At 40.0% G+C, this 17,098-nt stretch overlaps 1 protein-coding gene across 1 annotated transcript; it reads right to left on the reverse strand.

Annotated features, from left to right (window-relative positions):
- Positions 1 to 9,887: 9,887 nt before the first annotated feature.
- Positions 9,888 to 14,626, reverse strand: LOC136837176 (transmembrane protein 26-like). Its single transcript, XM_067101843.1, has 6 exons — positions 14,587 to 14,626; positions 12,884 to 13,103; positions 11,544 to 11,741; positions 11,153 to 11,429; positions 11,002 to 11,017; positions 9,888 to 10,424 (listed from the first exon to the last, which is right to left on the reverse strand). Exons 1-6 carry the CDS (start codon positions 14,624 to 14,626, stop codon positions 9,982 to 9,984), a joined length of 1,194 nt encoding a protein of 397 aa, XP_066957944.1. The 3' UTR covers positions 9,888 to 9,981.
- Positions 14,627 to 17,098: the final 2,472 nt, after the last annotated feature.

Here is a 17,098-nt window from a genome sequence, read left to right on the forward strand (position 1 = left end):
TCTTGTTGCACCTTACTCAATATACTATATTTTTTCTCTCGACTGCCATTCTCTTGTATCAGCATTTGCTACATATTCATTTCTAGTGAATTACTTATGGTTATCAAATCTGAATTTTTATTGCCTTCTGTTCTCTTGTCTATCTTTGCATTTCAGTTATCTTAGATAACCATTCTGCTTATTAATATTCTCACCTTCATGTCCTCTTCACATCTCTGTTTTCTATATCCTTCTTGAACCTGCCATTTTCGCTTCTTTTCCCTTTTGCAACCCATAACCTATAGCCTCAGTCCTTTTAATTCGCAACAACCCATCTTCTAAATCTAAACGTCCAAATTGTCCTCTTTAGGTACTTGGTAGTTCTTGTTCATAATTTTCCCCATAAGGGAGTAGTGCCGTCAGTGAACCTCACTCGGTTCACTGTAGTCAAATAAATCGCTTTCAAAATCCTCCATGCCCTCTCTCCTATAGATTGTTTTTCTTTCGAAGTTTCAACTCATTCGTTTTTTACCTCTTTGTTATATATTTCTATTTTGCCTTTTTTCCTTTTTACCTAGATACTATTCCATATTCGTTTCAAATTCTTCTATAACACTTTCTTTACATCTGCCACGAAATATTTGAAATCCTTTGTTTGGTATTTATGTGAGGACTCCAGAGTTTCTCTTTATTTCTTATTTCTACATTTCTTAGAGAAGCATCAGATTCATTCTTCAACTAAGCACATCATATTCGTCGACTTTTCCTTCTAATCCTATTGTTTTTTGGCTTATCTTTAAATCCTGTTTACTATTGTCATATTTTGCTAGAATAACCACTTCAGCCTCTTCGTATAGTTCCGATTCCTTCAAGAACCTCTATTTCATGAGCGCTCTTCATTCTATTTCGTGTTCTTTTCATGTCTTAACATTTGTATCCCTTAACTTTTATTTGCCATCGATTTGGAAAATGTTAGCAATTTTATGTTCTCTTTCGAAAATTTTATTTTGAACCTCTCCTTCCATTTCTCTCTCATTGTATATGATTAATGACCTGACACCAAACTGTGCTTTGAAATCTTCTTTGGAAATATTATCATGATTTGTTTGACCAGTTCATGGCCCGCCTAGCTTTTCATTTCTTGCTCATGGAATACAACCGTTCAAGACGGCTAAGGTCCTCATTTGCGAAGTTTTCAACAACACAAAAGCTTCAGAGAGGAAATAAAGTTGACAGAGAGACAGACAGACAGACAGACAGAGTCTTAACTGGACATGATCATGAGTTTGAATACAATCAGCATTTTACATCAACTTTCAACTTGGTGAAATGTAATGATGAGGCAAGATAACATTGTGATGAAGACGTCCATTAGCCAAAGTACAATACATTTTTTAATATCGATAGGCTACACGACGTCATAAATTCTCAGTAAGCTATCCACAAGCTACGTATTTATTAAGATTTAGTTACTTAACAATATCCCTTTGATTCATAAAATCATAACTTTTTTCAATGATTAACTTACTAAAATGAGCAACTGCAGCTGTTTCGCCAACACTATAACCATACCTCTGGCGTCATCCCTGCAATCCGCCACCTTCGGCCCTGATTCCCGCAGATCTGTGAACGACATGCCCTGCCTCCTGCAGTCAGTCGTTTCTTGGTCACTCCCGCAAGAGGTTCTCGACGGTTCTCTCTGGCGCCTTGCACGTCTTGTCGGTGCAAGAGACAGGGTTCGCTCCCTTTTATATTTCTTTGCTCTTGTCCTGCTTCCATTCTGAAAAACATCAGACATAGAATTGTTAATCCTTTTTTCAGGTGATGCTTAAGACTAACAGCAAGTGGAAGTGACTTTAAACAAATTTTTTAAATGTTTCTCCTGTAACATAGATGGGAGCTGCGCGCGTTTGCAACTCCTGCCATATCTTAGACGAAGTTCGAACCCATTGAGAGCTGAAGTTCATTTCTCTCATTTACAAGTTAAGTATGTCTTAGTTTTACCAGACCACTGAGCTGATTAACTGATCTCCTAGGGCTGGCCCGAAGGATTAGACTTATTTTACGTGGCTAAGAACCAACTGGTTCGGATTCCACAGTTTATTGTGGAATCCGAATCACATTATGACGAGAAATGAATTTCTATCACCAGAAACAAATTCCTCTAACTCTTCATTGGCCAGCCGGAGAGTCGAACGTTGGGCCAACGGCGTGCTAGCCGAGAGCTCTACCCACCCCTCCAGTGAAGAACTCTCTCATTTACACTTAATATATCTTGATATATTGATGGCTTTTAATGTCCACACTAAGAGATGAAGCAGAAGTCACTTGGACTTCAGAGTCCCAAGTTCAAGACGATGGTACTACATAGCTAAATAACACCGAATCTTATACTAAGAGAAAAGAATATGAATTCAAAACGAAAAATTCATTTAACCTAAGGATATGTCATGTAGAGAGAATTTTCTGATTTAAACAAAGAAATGACGCAGTATAGACCCTTATGTTATTCTTATGGAGATTTGCTCTGTGATGGAACATGAGAAACAAAGAATCTTTACCACTTCATCAAGTAAATCCTTTCGCCCAGAGGATGAACTGAAATTAAAAGATGTGACCCAACATTTAAGAGTTAAACTTATTTTACTTTATAACTGCTGCGCACTTCTCAAACATCACGATTACTACCACGTCTTTAGTGGTAAACTTGTTTTTGACATCTCGCACATCTATTCTCTCTACCCGTGCATGGGGCGGCCCCACACGTTTACACTTAGAAACCCATACTGGCCATAACAAGTACTGTATGATGCTGTAATAGTAAATTGTTAGTTTCTATACGATAGAGTGATATGTGAAAGGGAACAGGGTTTCGAGGTAACAACACCTTGATGCTTGATCTTGAATAGCAACTTTCTTTAAAAAAAAAAAAAATAAATGGTAACGTATTTTAATAATGAATGCAATACTGCTTGTATGATGATGCAACGTATGAAATCGTGTGGCTGGAATATTTACTTCAACACTGAATTTTAGGCCAGACATGGATATTAACTCGGTATGTATCCACCTATGCGTCACCTCCGAGATGCTAGTACTAAACATGGCAGAAACTCAATGGGACTCTGTGTTTAGTACTAGCCCCTCAGAGATCCAAGATATCGTTTATTAATACATAGAAATATACAGAAATGGGTATATATAATACTTTGATCCCCTAGGGACTAGTACCTGAACTCAGCGTCCCATTGAGCTTCCGCATGTTTAGTACTAGCGCCTCGGAGGTGACGCGTAGGTGGATACATACCGGGTTAATACCGTCACGTTGCCTATACAGTTAGTCGTCGGTTTGGTGAGGCTGGAATGCCAAACACAATGACAGCGAAAGCTATATGAAGAGGATGGAGAAATGACGAATATACATAGTTACATTTCTGTTTCGCCAATGTTTCGAAGCAAAGCTTCATCATCAGATACAAGTCAAAAACAGAAACACAAGTCTAAAACCAAGAAGACACACTCAGAACGAAGACAGATTTCAAATAACAGAAAGCAGAAGAGGACTGCCTATTCAATGACGGAACGAGCTGTAGTATATTAAACGATTCAGGGATAAAGAAAGAAGTTCCGTTAACGGCTTGCGCCATACTTTGAACAGCTTTATCAGAAACTGTTGATTTGCATTCGCTTACATTTTTCCGCATGTTGAAGAACTTTTTTTACTCAAAGTACATCCCAATGTAGAATCGGCTATATAGTGCAGCAGATTGCTGTAAAAATCGTTCAGATAGTGAAACAAGCATGAAATTTGGCACAAACATTCCTAAGACTACGCTCTCTTAGAAAAGGGCGCTGGCCACCTGAAAATCCAAGATGGCGGCTATTTTTCAAAATGGCCGCCATATATGTTGAGATTCACTGGTTTGGGAGCATCTATTGGATGGAATATGCCAGTTTTTTTTTTTAAACCTCGACTTTTAGGTTATAAAATGTTCCATACCACACATTTTATTGAAAACCCTTACTAAATGAATTGTAACCAAGATGGCGTACAAAATGGTTGCCATAAAAGTTTTTTTTCTATCCACAGCGCTAGCAACATAGAGACCAACTGTTTTTATTTAATGGTATATTCATGTGATCAGACAGTTTAACTAATATGCTATTTTCAACTGAAATAGTAATGGTATGGTCACATACAACATTGTGTCTAAGACTGTAACCATAAAAAGAAAAGAAGAGAAATACGGACTAAACGCAACCAATCTATGTATAGGTCTCTCAACCTACACCTTTGAAAAATTCGAGGATAAGAAGGTAGGCATAGCATGACACGTTGGATGCTCAAGCTAGATTATCTACTGAAGAGAGGGCAATATTTATCTAGACTTCACATTTGCAAGTGCACAGAGCTGTGCAGGAAGACCCAGCTTGTAGCACTTGCACCTTTCCCGACAGCCTGCTTTGCATCCACATTTGGTAAGCTGTTGGCAACTCTTGGCTAAGGGCGAGTTGGTTGTCAGAGGACTTGCCATGCTTCACCAGACTTTTGCCATCCCCACTCAGCAGGGTTCTCTGGCTGTGGCTGACACTGGGTGGCCTGCCCCCACACACAACCAGCCTGGTACGCAGCACGCTTGGTGTGTTGGAGGAGAGCTCCTGGTTGGTGGAATGGCCTCATATGCCCTTTGTTTTCTGGCAAACATATCAAGTCTAGCCTCATCCACAGTGCCAGCAGTGCTGGATCTTTCATACATAAGTATGACAAACCTCTCCAGGACCTTCAGGTCACTCTCTTCCACTCTGAGAGGGTAGTGACTCAGTTTGGAGAACACAGTGGAGGCCTCTGGAAAGATGTTCCATGTCTGCCAGGCGGTCTTCTTGCCCTTGCTCCGGAAGGCTGACACTGTATCACAGCCTGTGAACGCATGGAAGAAGAGCATGCCATTCACCTTCTCCTGGCCCAGAGAGTTGCACAGGTCATGCACAGCAATCCAGCGCAGGCTCTGGCCTTGGCCAAATGCCACCCATAGCTTCTCTAGCCCTAGATTGTGGAGAGTGGAGAAAGCACTGACTGCAACGACAAGAACATCTGTGTCATTTGCTTTAACCGTGATGGTCTTGGCTCCATGTTCTGTGGCATATTTGGCATGGAGAAAGATGCGGGTGTCAGCTTCCTCATGAGAGCACTTTTCCAGTCCCTGAAGACTAGCCTCATGAGTGCTGAGGACAGCAGACCCTTTCGTGGCAATGACAACATTTGTGGCAGACATCTGGGCAACTTTGTCTGCCAGGAACTGGAACAACTCTGTCTTGTTGGCATCGTGTCTTAGGAAATTGCGCCAGTTGGATGGAATTGTGTTCTTGTCTGTCACCTTGCGCCTTCCTCCTTGACCACGTTGGAGCCTGGTCTCAGCTTTGAGGCTGGATGTATTGTATACATCAAATACAAGATGTGATGATGTGTACTTGCTGCTATAGGATTGTATCACAGGCAAGAAGTCGCAAAGTGCATAGCCCTCAAAGGTCTTTCCTTTCTTTGGTGGCAAGGCATGGACCAAAGCTGATCCATCTACAATGAGGACATCAGTCTTTGGTTCTTTGTCTTCTAGTGTAACATGACTCTCCAGGACCGAGGTCAGCTGAGACTTCTGACATGTGTACAGCCTACCACCCTCACTAAGGGAAGCTGGGAATGTTTGATTCTCGTGCTGGAAGAATTCCTGCAGATCACATTCACGGCTCTGACAGGATATAAATAGCTTTGAGAAAAGCTGGCAATCCTCCTTCAGAAGTTTCTGCTTTGACTGTTCTACAGGAGCAGCTTCTTGCCTGAAGAAGTCAGTTCTGTTTGATGCTCCAAATCGTAACTGTGACTTGATGTCAGCCCCATGCTCAACCATCCCTACAAACTGGAGCAGGAGAGGAGGCACAGAATTTTGTACACAAGCCTCAGAAAATGTGCCATCAAACTGTGACTGATGATCAAGTATAGACTTTCTGAGAATATTTGCTGCTTTAGCAATGATAACTGCCTCTGAAAGATGAGATGATTGAGCAAGTGCTTTTCCCACATCCTTTTGAAATGCAAGTAATACATCTCTGCCAGATTTATGAGCCTCAAGTTCTGGAATTTCTGCCAGAAGTTTGTCTTTGAGTCTCGTGGAATTTACACTTGGTGACTCTACACCTAATTGTTCCAGACGTTGTTGGTAGAGGTGGCAAATATCTGCCAGCCGAAATGTGACTGGATCATCTGAACAAAGGTTGTTTTCAACAATGTATGTCATCAGTTCTGACAGAACTAGTGGATACACATCTGATTCTGACTCAGTGCTACCTTGGTCTTTCTCAAGGCTCCTCAGGTAGGACCTTTTTCTGTTGTAGAGGGCACAAAGACAGGCATGGTGATACTTAAACTCCTGTGCAATGACATCCCCACCAGTCAACTTAGCAAGGAGCTTGTCATCACTAAGTATCTCTGCACATTCACGCAATTTCAAGTCAAGGCCCTTAGTACTAGCCTGTCTGAGATCAGATGCAGGTGCCACTTTCTCACAGAAAATGCAAACTTCATTGTCATGACTGGTTCGGCGCAGTTTTGCACGACTAGTCTCAGTGTTGCTGGTCTGGTCATTGGATTGTCGCTTTCTTGCACGGTCCAGTTTAGTGTTGTTAAACAACAAGCGACAGTTCACATGGTATTTTGCTGCATTTTTCCTGAGAGTGGCCTCTATGCCATCACCTTCATCCAGCCTTGCTGGATCCATTATCAGTGGCATTTCATTAATTTCACTGAACATGGGAATGTTCCTTGCCAGCATTGTGTACCCATCATGGTCTAGGACATGATGACTTGGAGGTGATGTCAAGTGCTCACCTCTTTTGTCCTTCTGACAAAGACAACACAAACTCCAGTTTGTTTTTCTACTGCTCAATATTGGATTGGCATCACATTCTGCCATGATTTCACTTTTGATTAAGGCCGAGGGGTTATCCTTTTACCACCTTAAACAAAGCACACATTCCTGTATGGGATTCAACTAGGTTCGGTCTCCTACACCTAGCCCGATCATTCATCCAGTGCCATTTAAGTCCCGTGTGATCTGTACACCATCCGGGTAAGTACATGAACCATCATGTACAGCCCCATACCCTTGGCTCGGCTCTCCCGCGCTGGCACATCCTGTCTATTCAGGTGCGGCTATCTAACTATAGCTGGTCTGGGGCTGTTAGAAAGCATTTGGGACACTAAACTAAACTATACTACAACTACTAGTGTAAGACTACAGGATTAGTAAAGCTGGATTAGCTGGCACTGAACCCCATGCTGAGTTACACAGCAGTGATGTCACCAGTGTGCCCTGGTTGTGTGCAGACATACACTCTTTTACATTTATTAATTTTCCTTCAAAATTGATGAGTTATTCGAAAGAGATGGCCTCATTAGGATCTAAAACCACAGAAACCAAGATCCATGCTTAAAACGATAATTGTTGAACGGGCATTATTTCTCATTATAATTATTGTTTCTACCTTTTCTTGGCAGCCATATAGCCCCATATTTAAAGGTAAACTGTACTGGGAAGCTACAGAAACATAATATTCACAAGAAATAGTATGGAAGAGCTTTACCATATTGCTAGAAGCAAATACATGCCATTCTAGTGAAAAATTAGCCAAAATCTGTCGATACTGGCCGTCATCTTGGAATTTGGCCGCCATATTAAATTTTTTGCGTGGCCAGCGCCCTTTTCTGATAGAGGGAACTTTAAAGAGCACTTGTGCAAAATTTCATGCTTGTTTCACTATCTGAACGATTCTTATGAAATATGCAATTATCTGCTGCACTAATACTTTGAGCACAGTCTGACTCAACAATAGGAATAAATTTGCGTTTTCAGCTTTTTTTTTTTTTTTGTGGGGAAGAAGCAAGGTAACTTCCAAAATAATGTATCGGGTAAATACATTTAAAAACTAACGTATGAACGCCTAAGGCAACGAACAATGTCTTGAACTAAAAAAAGAGCCAGTTCTTGTGGGATTCATAAGAAACAGGGTTAAGGCAATAAACCTGTTTCTTCCGAACTACAGTCGATAAGTGATTGAAAACTTGCTACCAGTCATACAAGTCAAGGAAGCATAAAATTCAGATTTCAGGACAGGAAGTACAAGAATATGATTACCGGCTGAAACTTATCATTTGGGAATTTCCTGAGATATTTATCAAATAAAGGTTTGAGTAATAGTTGCTACGAGGATATGTTCTAAGATGTTCACCTTCATCGTGAAACTTAGAAGAAGAAAAGGCTGTATGCAATAATGAAAAAATACTACCAAGTTTGAAAATGAAAAAGCACTAGCAGTAAATATTAAATCCAGGAACGGTGTAAGTTATTTTACGAAAAACAGAAGTGGAGAAGCGTTGATCAGACCTGGTGTATAAAACTTCAAAAAAGGTTCTATAGTAAAATCGACATAAATAAAATATGGTTACAGGATGACAACGTGACGACTGTCTTCCGATGACAAGAATTAAGCAACCTTTGACAGTGGAAAAAAAAATCTTATTATTATTATTATTATTATTATTATTATTATTATTATTATTATTATTATTATTCTCCGTAGGGGGATAGTGCCGTCAGTGCACCTCATGTTCTTTGCAGGGTGTCCTCGGCCCCAAGCTGCTGCCCCTTTCATTCCTTTTACTGTACCTCCTTTCATATTCTCTTCCTTCCATCTTACTTTCCACCCCCTCCTAACAATTTATTCATAGTCCAACTGCGAAGTTTTCCTCCTGCTACACCTTTCAAACCTTTTACTGTCAATTTCCGTTTCAATGCTGAATGACCTCATAGGTCCCAGTGCTTGGCCTTTGCCCAAAATTCTATATTAAATTCAGTTCAGTTCAATTATTATTATTATTATTATTATTATTATTATTATTATACATAATGAAGACACGTGTATATTACGCAAGATAATAGCAACCTGTTAAGCAAGCATCCAGAGAAAAGAATGCCTGTATGCAGAGAAAAACAGACTGAAGACATGCAGCGAAGTCGTAAAATAAAATGATCATCATAGTGAATGACAGCACAGCAAAAAAACAGCAAATGGCCTTCTGTTATATGGTATATTTACATCAAATGCCATAAAAAAAAAACAGAGGAAAAAATGAGCACGAATATCTCTAATGGTAAAGCGCTCTGCAACAGAGAACCTTGAGCCGTTGCATAACTCCTATGCAGTATACGACTACAACTGCAGCAATGGGGAGTGTGCGACCAAAAATTGGAACATCGACTGCCAGCCAGTTGTAGCAAGGCCCCCGACTTAAAAAGGGGTCACCAGAGATTATTATTGACCGTCACAGAAAACCCTGTCAAGAAAGATCTGGTCTCTTTCACGTGAAACTATAGACTGATATGCTGTAGAGCGTCTCTCCTTGTCAAAATAGGCCTGATAATGAATAATACCCCAAATCATTACTTCTAACATTTTATTGAGACTCTCTCTCTCTCTCTCTCTCTCTCTCTCTCTCTCTCTCTCTCTCTCTCTCTCTCTCTCTCTCTCTCTCTCATAAATGTTTCTGCATCTACGTGCCACTGTTATCTATTGAATATACACTACTGTCAATATGATTACACTAAGAAAGTCTCTGCAGAATTAAATATGCACACACTGTGGTCACAATATTGAGTTTCGTCAGAACGAGAACAAAACTTCGTAAAAAATGGAATTTAGGAAAATGAATTAAGTTCAGAATTGCATTGTCACAGCTCAGAAAACAGATATAAGTAAAAGGGAATGTTATGCAAATTGGACAAATTATGCAGTTCCCGACAAAAGGACTAAATGTGGTTTTCTTTAAACATTACTAGCGTTATATATGCATATGTGTGTGTGTGTTTTTGTGTGGTGAAGATTTCTATATGTACAGCTTTCAGCGGAATAGAATGCTAAAGAAAAAATAAAAAATGTATTTTTCCTGACAGTTTACCGTCCTCCTGGAAACGAAGCGCTTACCTGCACAACGAGGAGCCGATAGAACTGCAGCGCAATGACGAGAGTGTTTTTGGCCGTGAAGAAGACGTTCATATAGGAGACGATGCTGTAGTGCAGAATCAGGAGCAGACGGAAGGCGAGGAAAGGTGCGTCTTGCAGGACGATTTCAAGAAATACGCCGCACACGACCAAGTCGCAGCAACAGCCAAAGCAAGAAGAGCAACAGGAAGATGATGATGATGATGATGGCGGAGACGAGGATGAGAAAGCAGACGCGGACTTCTTCGTCCTGACGTAACTGGTGCAGCAGCCGCAGCAGAATATTTCCCCATCACTACTTTCGTCGTCTCCATTGTTGCGGAGGAGGCAGCATTTCTTCTCGCCTTTCATGGCATCGCGCCTCTCTTTGTCCTCCCCCTGTCGGCGGATATAACCTCACTCAGCGTGACAGAAGGACGTCAGGGTAATGGAAAGACCCACTGCATGAAGGAGTCTTGTAGAAAAAGATAAAAACAAAAAAACAAAAACATTTTGTTCCATGACCGTGAGTTGCTGACGGCACCATTCTGTTGATTTACAGAGCCATGGATAAGTAAAGAAAAAATAAGAATCTTTATTAAAACCGTTTATCGTATTTGCTTATATATTTATTTGTTTTTATTTTTTACCGGGGTAAATGAATAATAACAGGAATAATATTCATAGTTACTGTTTATGATGAGTAATTTACATTATCGCAATACGTTACATATAAAAATTCATATGCACATGCGGAGATTTTAACCGTTTGTTATATTATGATTTTCATTTGGACAGATTTATACCCATAGATCCCATACTTGTACACACGAGTTGTAAATGGTCTACATATGTATCATTTTTTATTCTTTCTCTTCTTGAGAATTTCATGCCATGTCCTTCCTTCCCCTACGCAGCCACTACCTGCACTGGTTGCTTCACTGGTTCACTGGTTGTCACTTCGGTTTTGTTTTTGGCATTCTGAATTCTCACTTGGCTTTAGTTTTACCTGTTTCATATAACCAAATTGCAACGCTTCCTGGGGTACGTTATTTTCTTTTTTAAACTGATTATTCCCGTTGTCTTTCCGGGTCCCGGATACGTCCGGCAAATTACTTCTTTAATATTATTACAATATACGTACCTGAGAGGCGGGAATGATTATAGTGAACTGCAGGAGACTCCAGGACCAAATGGCTAAAACCAAGAAGAAGAGAACCTCTTTATTGGCGACGCGATCGTCTTTGAAGGAATCGAAGAACTCGATGATATCAGCCGCAGTGCCAATGTGGACCAAGAGGAGCTGAGAGAGTTGTTCTCGGGTGAGAGTTCCTAAGGGCAGCAGCCAACGTCCCAAGATGAGCGCCAACATCAAGAACTGTTCCAAAAGGGTCGCCCAGACTTCCTCACTTACTTCCACTCTTAAGCCTAGATGCTGCAATACATAAGGAAGGACCTCTAAGCAAATGAATTCCCTCCACAATGCTTACTGTTAAAACCCTCTTTCACTTGAATATGTTTTCATTATTTCTGACAAAGGCCAAGTATTTACAACATGAACTGAAGAAGAACGGAGAATCACATTTAAAGCAGCCAAGGAAGTCAGGTTGAGAGTAGAAAATTCCCTCGTAGCATTGAGGTAAGCCCAGGAACCTTTGTAATACTTATCCAATTCCAAAAGCCAAATAGCAGGGACCACTGAACTCAAGTAGATGAAAATACTCGGGCAGAACCTGGAAAAAGGGTGAAATGTTTACATTTACTAAGTAATATTGTTAGGTAAAAGTTGTAATTTTTAGATAACAGGCTTCACTGTCACTACTTTTAACAAATGTTGTTCACCAGCATTTTGTAAAGATTTAAATGATAACAGAAGATGAAAAGAAAGCACATATGGCCATTCATATATTGTTTGTTGTAAATGCAAAGGCCACTGAACAGGCAATCAAGTTTTCATTTCCAGACCAAACCAAAAAGAGAGCAAAAAAGGAGGAAAGGAAAAGAGATTTAGCTCAAATGAGGCAATTAACTTGTAAATGAATGATTATAAAATATGTATTTGAAACACTGATTTCGTACAAGTGTTGAAAATTGATCAGACCAACATTTACCAAAGCGCAATACTATTTCTGCTTTGATTGGAAGTAAACACTTAGCGTTGCTTCGTGAACATATTCAGAATAACCAAAAGACATGCTTGATGGGGAATGAACCTAAAGATTCAACCTAAAAAAAGTTAAGTAAGCCTTTGATGTATTCAGAAGAAGATAAGAGCAAAGAAATTGCTATACTGTGTAAGCAAAAACCACAAAACGCCGAATAAGCGGCACCAAACAAGCCCCAAAAAAATACATGACATGAGCGGGAAAGACAGGAGTGTAATTGAAACATCTGCTCCCACGCCTGCAACAGTTTACTAAATTTTTTTTATCTCCCAGGCCTCTCTTCAGAATCTTCGGAGGAATGCCTCTTGTCTGGAATGTGGCCGATAAAATCTCCCCAAAATCCCCACCCAGGAAGGACCAGCAGACAAACTGTTGCCCCACAGTTACCCTGAAAACCCCATGGGAGGGCCTCTCAACTAAAAAGTGACCCTTTAACCAACCCCCGCTCCCCCTGAAATCCCAAAGAATTAACCCCAGCCAAACCAAGGTTTTTATGCCTTCCCTGAAAAAATCAAATTTTGGCCAAAATGTAGCTTCCAGACTCCCATTAAATGCCTCAAAGAAGGCTTCTCAGCCAAAGTGTGATCAACAGAGTTTTCAAGAAAGATACCAAAGACTAAATGTTAACATATGTTTGTAGAATTTTGATAAAGATCAGACATAAAAGAGCAACGATACCAAGGAAATGCAGAAGACGTCGCAGTCCTTACCACTTCCATTCTCTCGACTCTTTCAGGATCAACGTGAAGACGGTTTCCAACGCTAAGGTGACAAGCGAGAGACTCAGATACCAGTATCGTACTTCACCTGTTGTCGTCACTACCTGCCAAGTACAGCTGAGTGAGAGAAGTAGGATTTTATTAAGAAACACCAATTTTAAAAATGTCACAAGACCAGACAGGATGATGTGGCAAAATCGTACGATGGGAACTTATATCAAATGTAAACCTTTGTACACATGCGCTTGCCTGCCAAATAACGAGAAACCCATGACAAGTGAACATCAGTCTTGCAAAGATGGCTTTTGTAATGTCCAGCATTTGGTCTTTTCCTTCTTGTTCTGAGATGAAATTCTTCTAATGGGGTCGTGATATGCAGGAAGGGATATCTTTTAATTCCTGAAGTCTTCTATTAACATACAATTCCCAAACTGAAATGCAATGCGTTGATTAGTAAAGCATGATAAAGTCAGAAGAAAATGTCGTTAATCAACTAACATTTAACTTGCTACAATTTGTTTTCATTCTTTGGTCAAATGAAATGCGAATTCTATGACACGTCAAATCCTAAGTTGGATTTATTATTTAAGTTAACTTCATAGATGAAAAATCACCCATAATTTCATCATCTAAATACAGGATGAACTAAAATGTCACCCTTATCGCCTGAAGTGCCTTTTTACTCTTGCTGAAAATTGGTGGTCCGACACAAGTACAGCTGAACCCTCCTCCTTACCATAAACTACAATTCTCTTTCATAACAGTCTTCGGTTTAATGTCCTACTTCCTCAGTCAAAATCTTAAAATATGCCTTTACTGGTACACTATAATTCCTGCTGTTAATCACTGTCATCTTTCTTATACCGAGGAACCATTACTCCTCTCATCCATTCCTTGAGAACCTCTCCTTCATCCAGACATATCTTTCACACCCTTGTCAGCCACTCAAATACACTCATCCCTTAGCACAGCATCTCACTTGTAATTCCATCGATTCCAGGCGCCTTTCCACTCTTCAGTCGCTTTATTGCCCTCTTTATATCCTGAGCAGTCAACTAAACAAGCATTCCCTAATGTACAGTACACAACCCTTTCCTCTCTTGAATCAATCAGATCTACCTCTCTGCTGTCCACATTCGTCAACTCTTGGAAATACTCCCTCTGTCGACTCAGGATTTCCCTTTTCATTTCCGTCTTTCATTCAAATATCAGTTTGTCCATTGTCCATCTACTTGTACTTTATCTTAAGAGCAATTTGTTTTCTCCCTAAAGTATTTGCGTCGTTTTACCCTACAATTTTTTGGCATGCCCTGCTGCTTTTTATTAATTTCTTTATTTGACTATCTGATTCATCCCCTTTTATAAGACTACAATGGCAGTTCACATAATTTTCTTTTCACAAGCCCTTTAATTTCACCATTCCGCCACGTACAAATTTTGCTTCTTCCTCCATTCCTTTTCGCGCAAACACTCTCTGAAGATTTTGTGATTCATCCTTGAATTTTGCTTACTTCACATAAACTCACTCCATCTCTGTATCTTAAACCCTAGTCCATCTTCCATTCATCCTCTCCTTATTACTTTATCATATGCATCTCACTTACTTATATTAATTGCTCACTTTCACTCCTAACTCTCCAACTAAAACTTTTATCTGTTTTCACTTTTGCCTCAACCAAATAATGACTTGATACCTCCAGCCACCCCTCCTCCTCTCACTGTTGCATTCATCATCTTGCTTTTTCCATCTTCATGTTTCTTGTCATAATCTAACAAACTCTTTTCCTCGACATTTCCTTTTCCCGTTCAGATACCTTCCCAAATACATTTCCACAAAACTCCCCAAATTTTCATTCACTGTAATAACTCCAAACTTAGCAAATATGCCATTTGTTTTAGCCACCTATCAAAACAACTCTTTCTCATTTCAGAACCCTACCGGGCAAAAATACAGTCGTCACACTAAAATATCTGTTTCCTCAGCCTTCTGACACTACAAGAGGTACCCCATCTTTGGCTCTGCATCATTTCAGTCATCAGATACACTAACCCTTTGTCTTTTCACTTTTCCCTCAATAAGTCCATATCATTTCTCTCTCCTTAAGTAGCTCTTCGTTGGATGAGTCGGCAGAGCTGCGGACTGTCACTCGATAGGCCGGAGTTCAATTCCCCAGCCAGCTGATGAAGAGTTAGAGGAATTTATTTCTGGTGATAGAAATTCATTTCTCGCTATAATGTGGTTCGGATTCCACAATAAGCCGTAGGTCCCGTTGCTAAGTAACCAACTGGTTCTTAGCCACGTAAAATAAGTCTAATCCTTCGGGCCAGCCCTAGGAGAGCTGTTAATCAGCTCAGTGGTCTGGTAAAACTAAGGTACACTTAACTTTTCTCTCCTTAAGTGAATCAGCTGTATCTTCTCTTCTGCTTCATAGTCATGCATATTCAAAACTCCGAGTCTAAATATTCTACTTCCTTATAAATTCTTTTGATAACAGTATCAGGACTTTCACACCAGAATGACCGGAATGTTCTCATACTTATTATTTTAATCTTATCCATGTAATCCTCCGATAAAAGATCTGAGAATTACATGGATAAGATTAGAATTTATAAGGAAATAGAATATTAAGACTCGGAGTTTTGAATATGCATGACTTTGAAGATTAAAAGATCTGTAGACTACTCTTTCATCCGTCCCGTCTTTCTGACATCTCAAGAGTTAACCCCTTCTTATCGCTGCATCTAAAAATGTGACTCTTTTAGTGGAGCAGCTTAATGTGATATTTGGCCAGAATCGTTTATTTGATGATACAAGCATGAAATTTAGTATAAATATACTCTGTACATCACTTTTTGAGAAAAAAATGCTAGCCATCAAAAATTCCAACATGGCTGCCATTTCTTTCAAGATGGCCGCCAGCACACCCAAAACAGCCATAAACCATAAAAACGCCGATCTCTGTCCATTTATTTTCAACTTTTGTTACTAAAAAAGGCTACTAATGAAGGGAAGGCAAGGCAGATAAGCTCTTTCTGTCTATATAATGTCCCAAAGGGTTGCAAACTACAGAGCCGATCTTGCAGTCAAGTCAGCACTAATATTCCTCAGGCAGGGGGATTCTGTAGACAGCAATGGGGCAAACGGAATGTTTTGGCACCAAAAAACCAGTTGTTTTGGGTAGAGGAAGCTCAATAGCAGAGTAAAGACTATTCATATATGAGAAGGAAAACTCTAAAATTAAACTATGAAGGTAGTGCTAAGAGGGTGTCTGTCGCTCACTACTGGTGACAGACGCTGCCGTGAAACTCAGCATGGGGTTCAATATCAGCTAAACTGCAAGTTTAGTATCCCAAACGCTATTCAATCAGCCTCAAAGAAATTAGATAGCCGCACCTGAACTGACAGCATGTGCCAGCACGGGAGAGCCGAGCCAGGGATGATGGGGGGCTTTAATGTTATCTGGATGGCGTACAGATTACACGGGATTTAAATGATATTGGATGAACGATTGGGTTAGGTGTAGGGCAACAGCTCGAACCTAGCTGTATCCCATACATGAAAGTGAACAAAGGTGGTAAAAGGATAAACCCCCGGCCAGCTCTACTTGAGTTCAAAGTATCTTATCATGGATGCCGAATCAAAAATGCAAACTGATTGGAGTAAATGTCTTTGTCAAGAGGATAAAAGTGATGAAACAGCAATTTCATCTCTTAGCTTATTTCAGAGGAAACAGGACTCTGCTGGATATGTTAATCTTGAAAAAAATGTACCATTGTTTCATGCTCTTATTGCTATGCCAATGTCATTTGATCCAGCACAGTTAAATGATGGCGAAGGCATAGAAACTACATTGATACGAAATAAAGCAAAATATCATAACAGCTGCAGACTTTTGTTTAATAATACCAAATTGAAAAAAAGTACAGAGGAGAACAGTGACTCCCAGTATATCAGACACAGAAGAAAACCAAAGAAATCAAAAACCTCAGACCATTCAAAGGTACAATGCTTTTTGTGTGAAGAAGAGGATGACACATCAATTAAAGACAAGCAATGAAATTGCAGCTGAATGAAAGGCTCAGTCAATGTGCCAAGACCCTAAACCATGGAAGGCTCCTTACAAAGTTAAGTGCTGGTGATGTTGCTCAAGAACTGAAGTATAACCCACGATGCTTGGCAGACTTATAACAAGCGCCGGCTACAAC

The sequence above is a fragment of the Macrobrachium rosenbergii genome, chromosome 58 (genome assembly GCF_040412425.1).
Source record: "Macrobrachium rosenbergii isolate ZJJX-2024 chromosome 58, ASM4041242v1, whole genome shotgun sequence".
NCBI lineage: Eukaryota > Metazoa > Arthropoda > Malacostraca > Decapoda > Palaemonidae > Macrobrachium > Macrobrachium rosenbergii.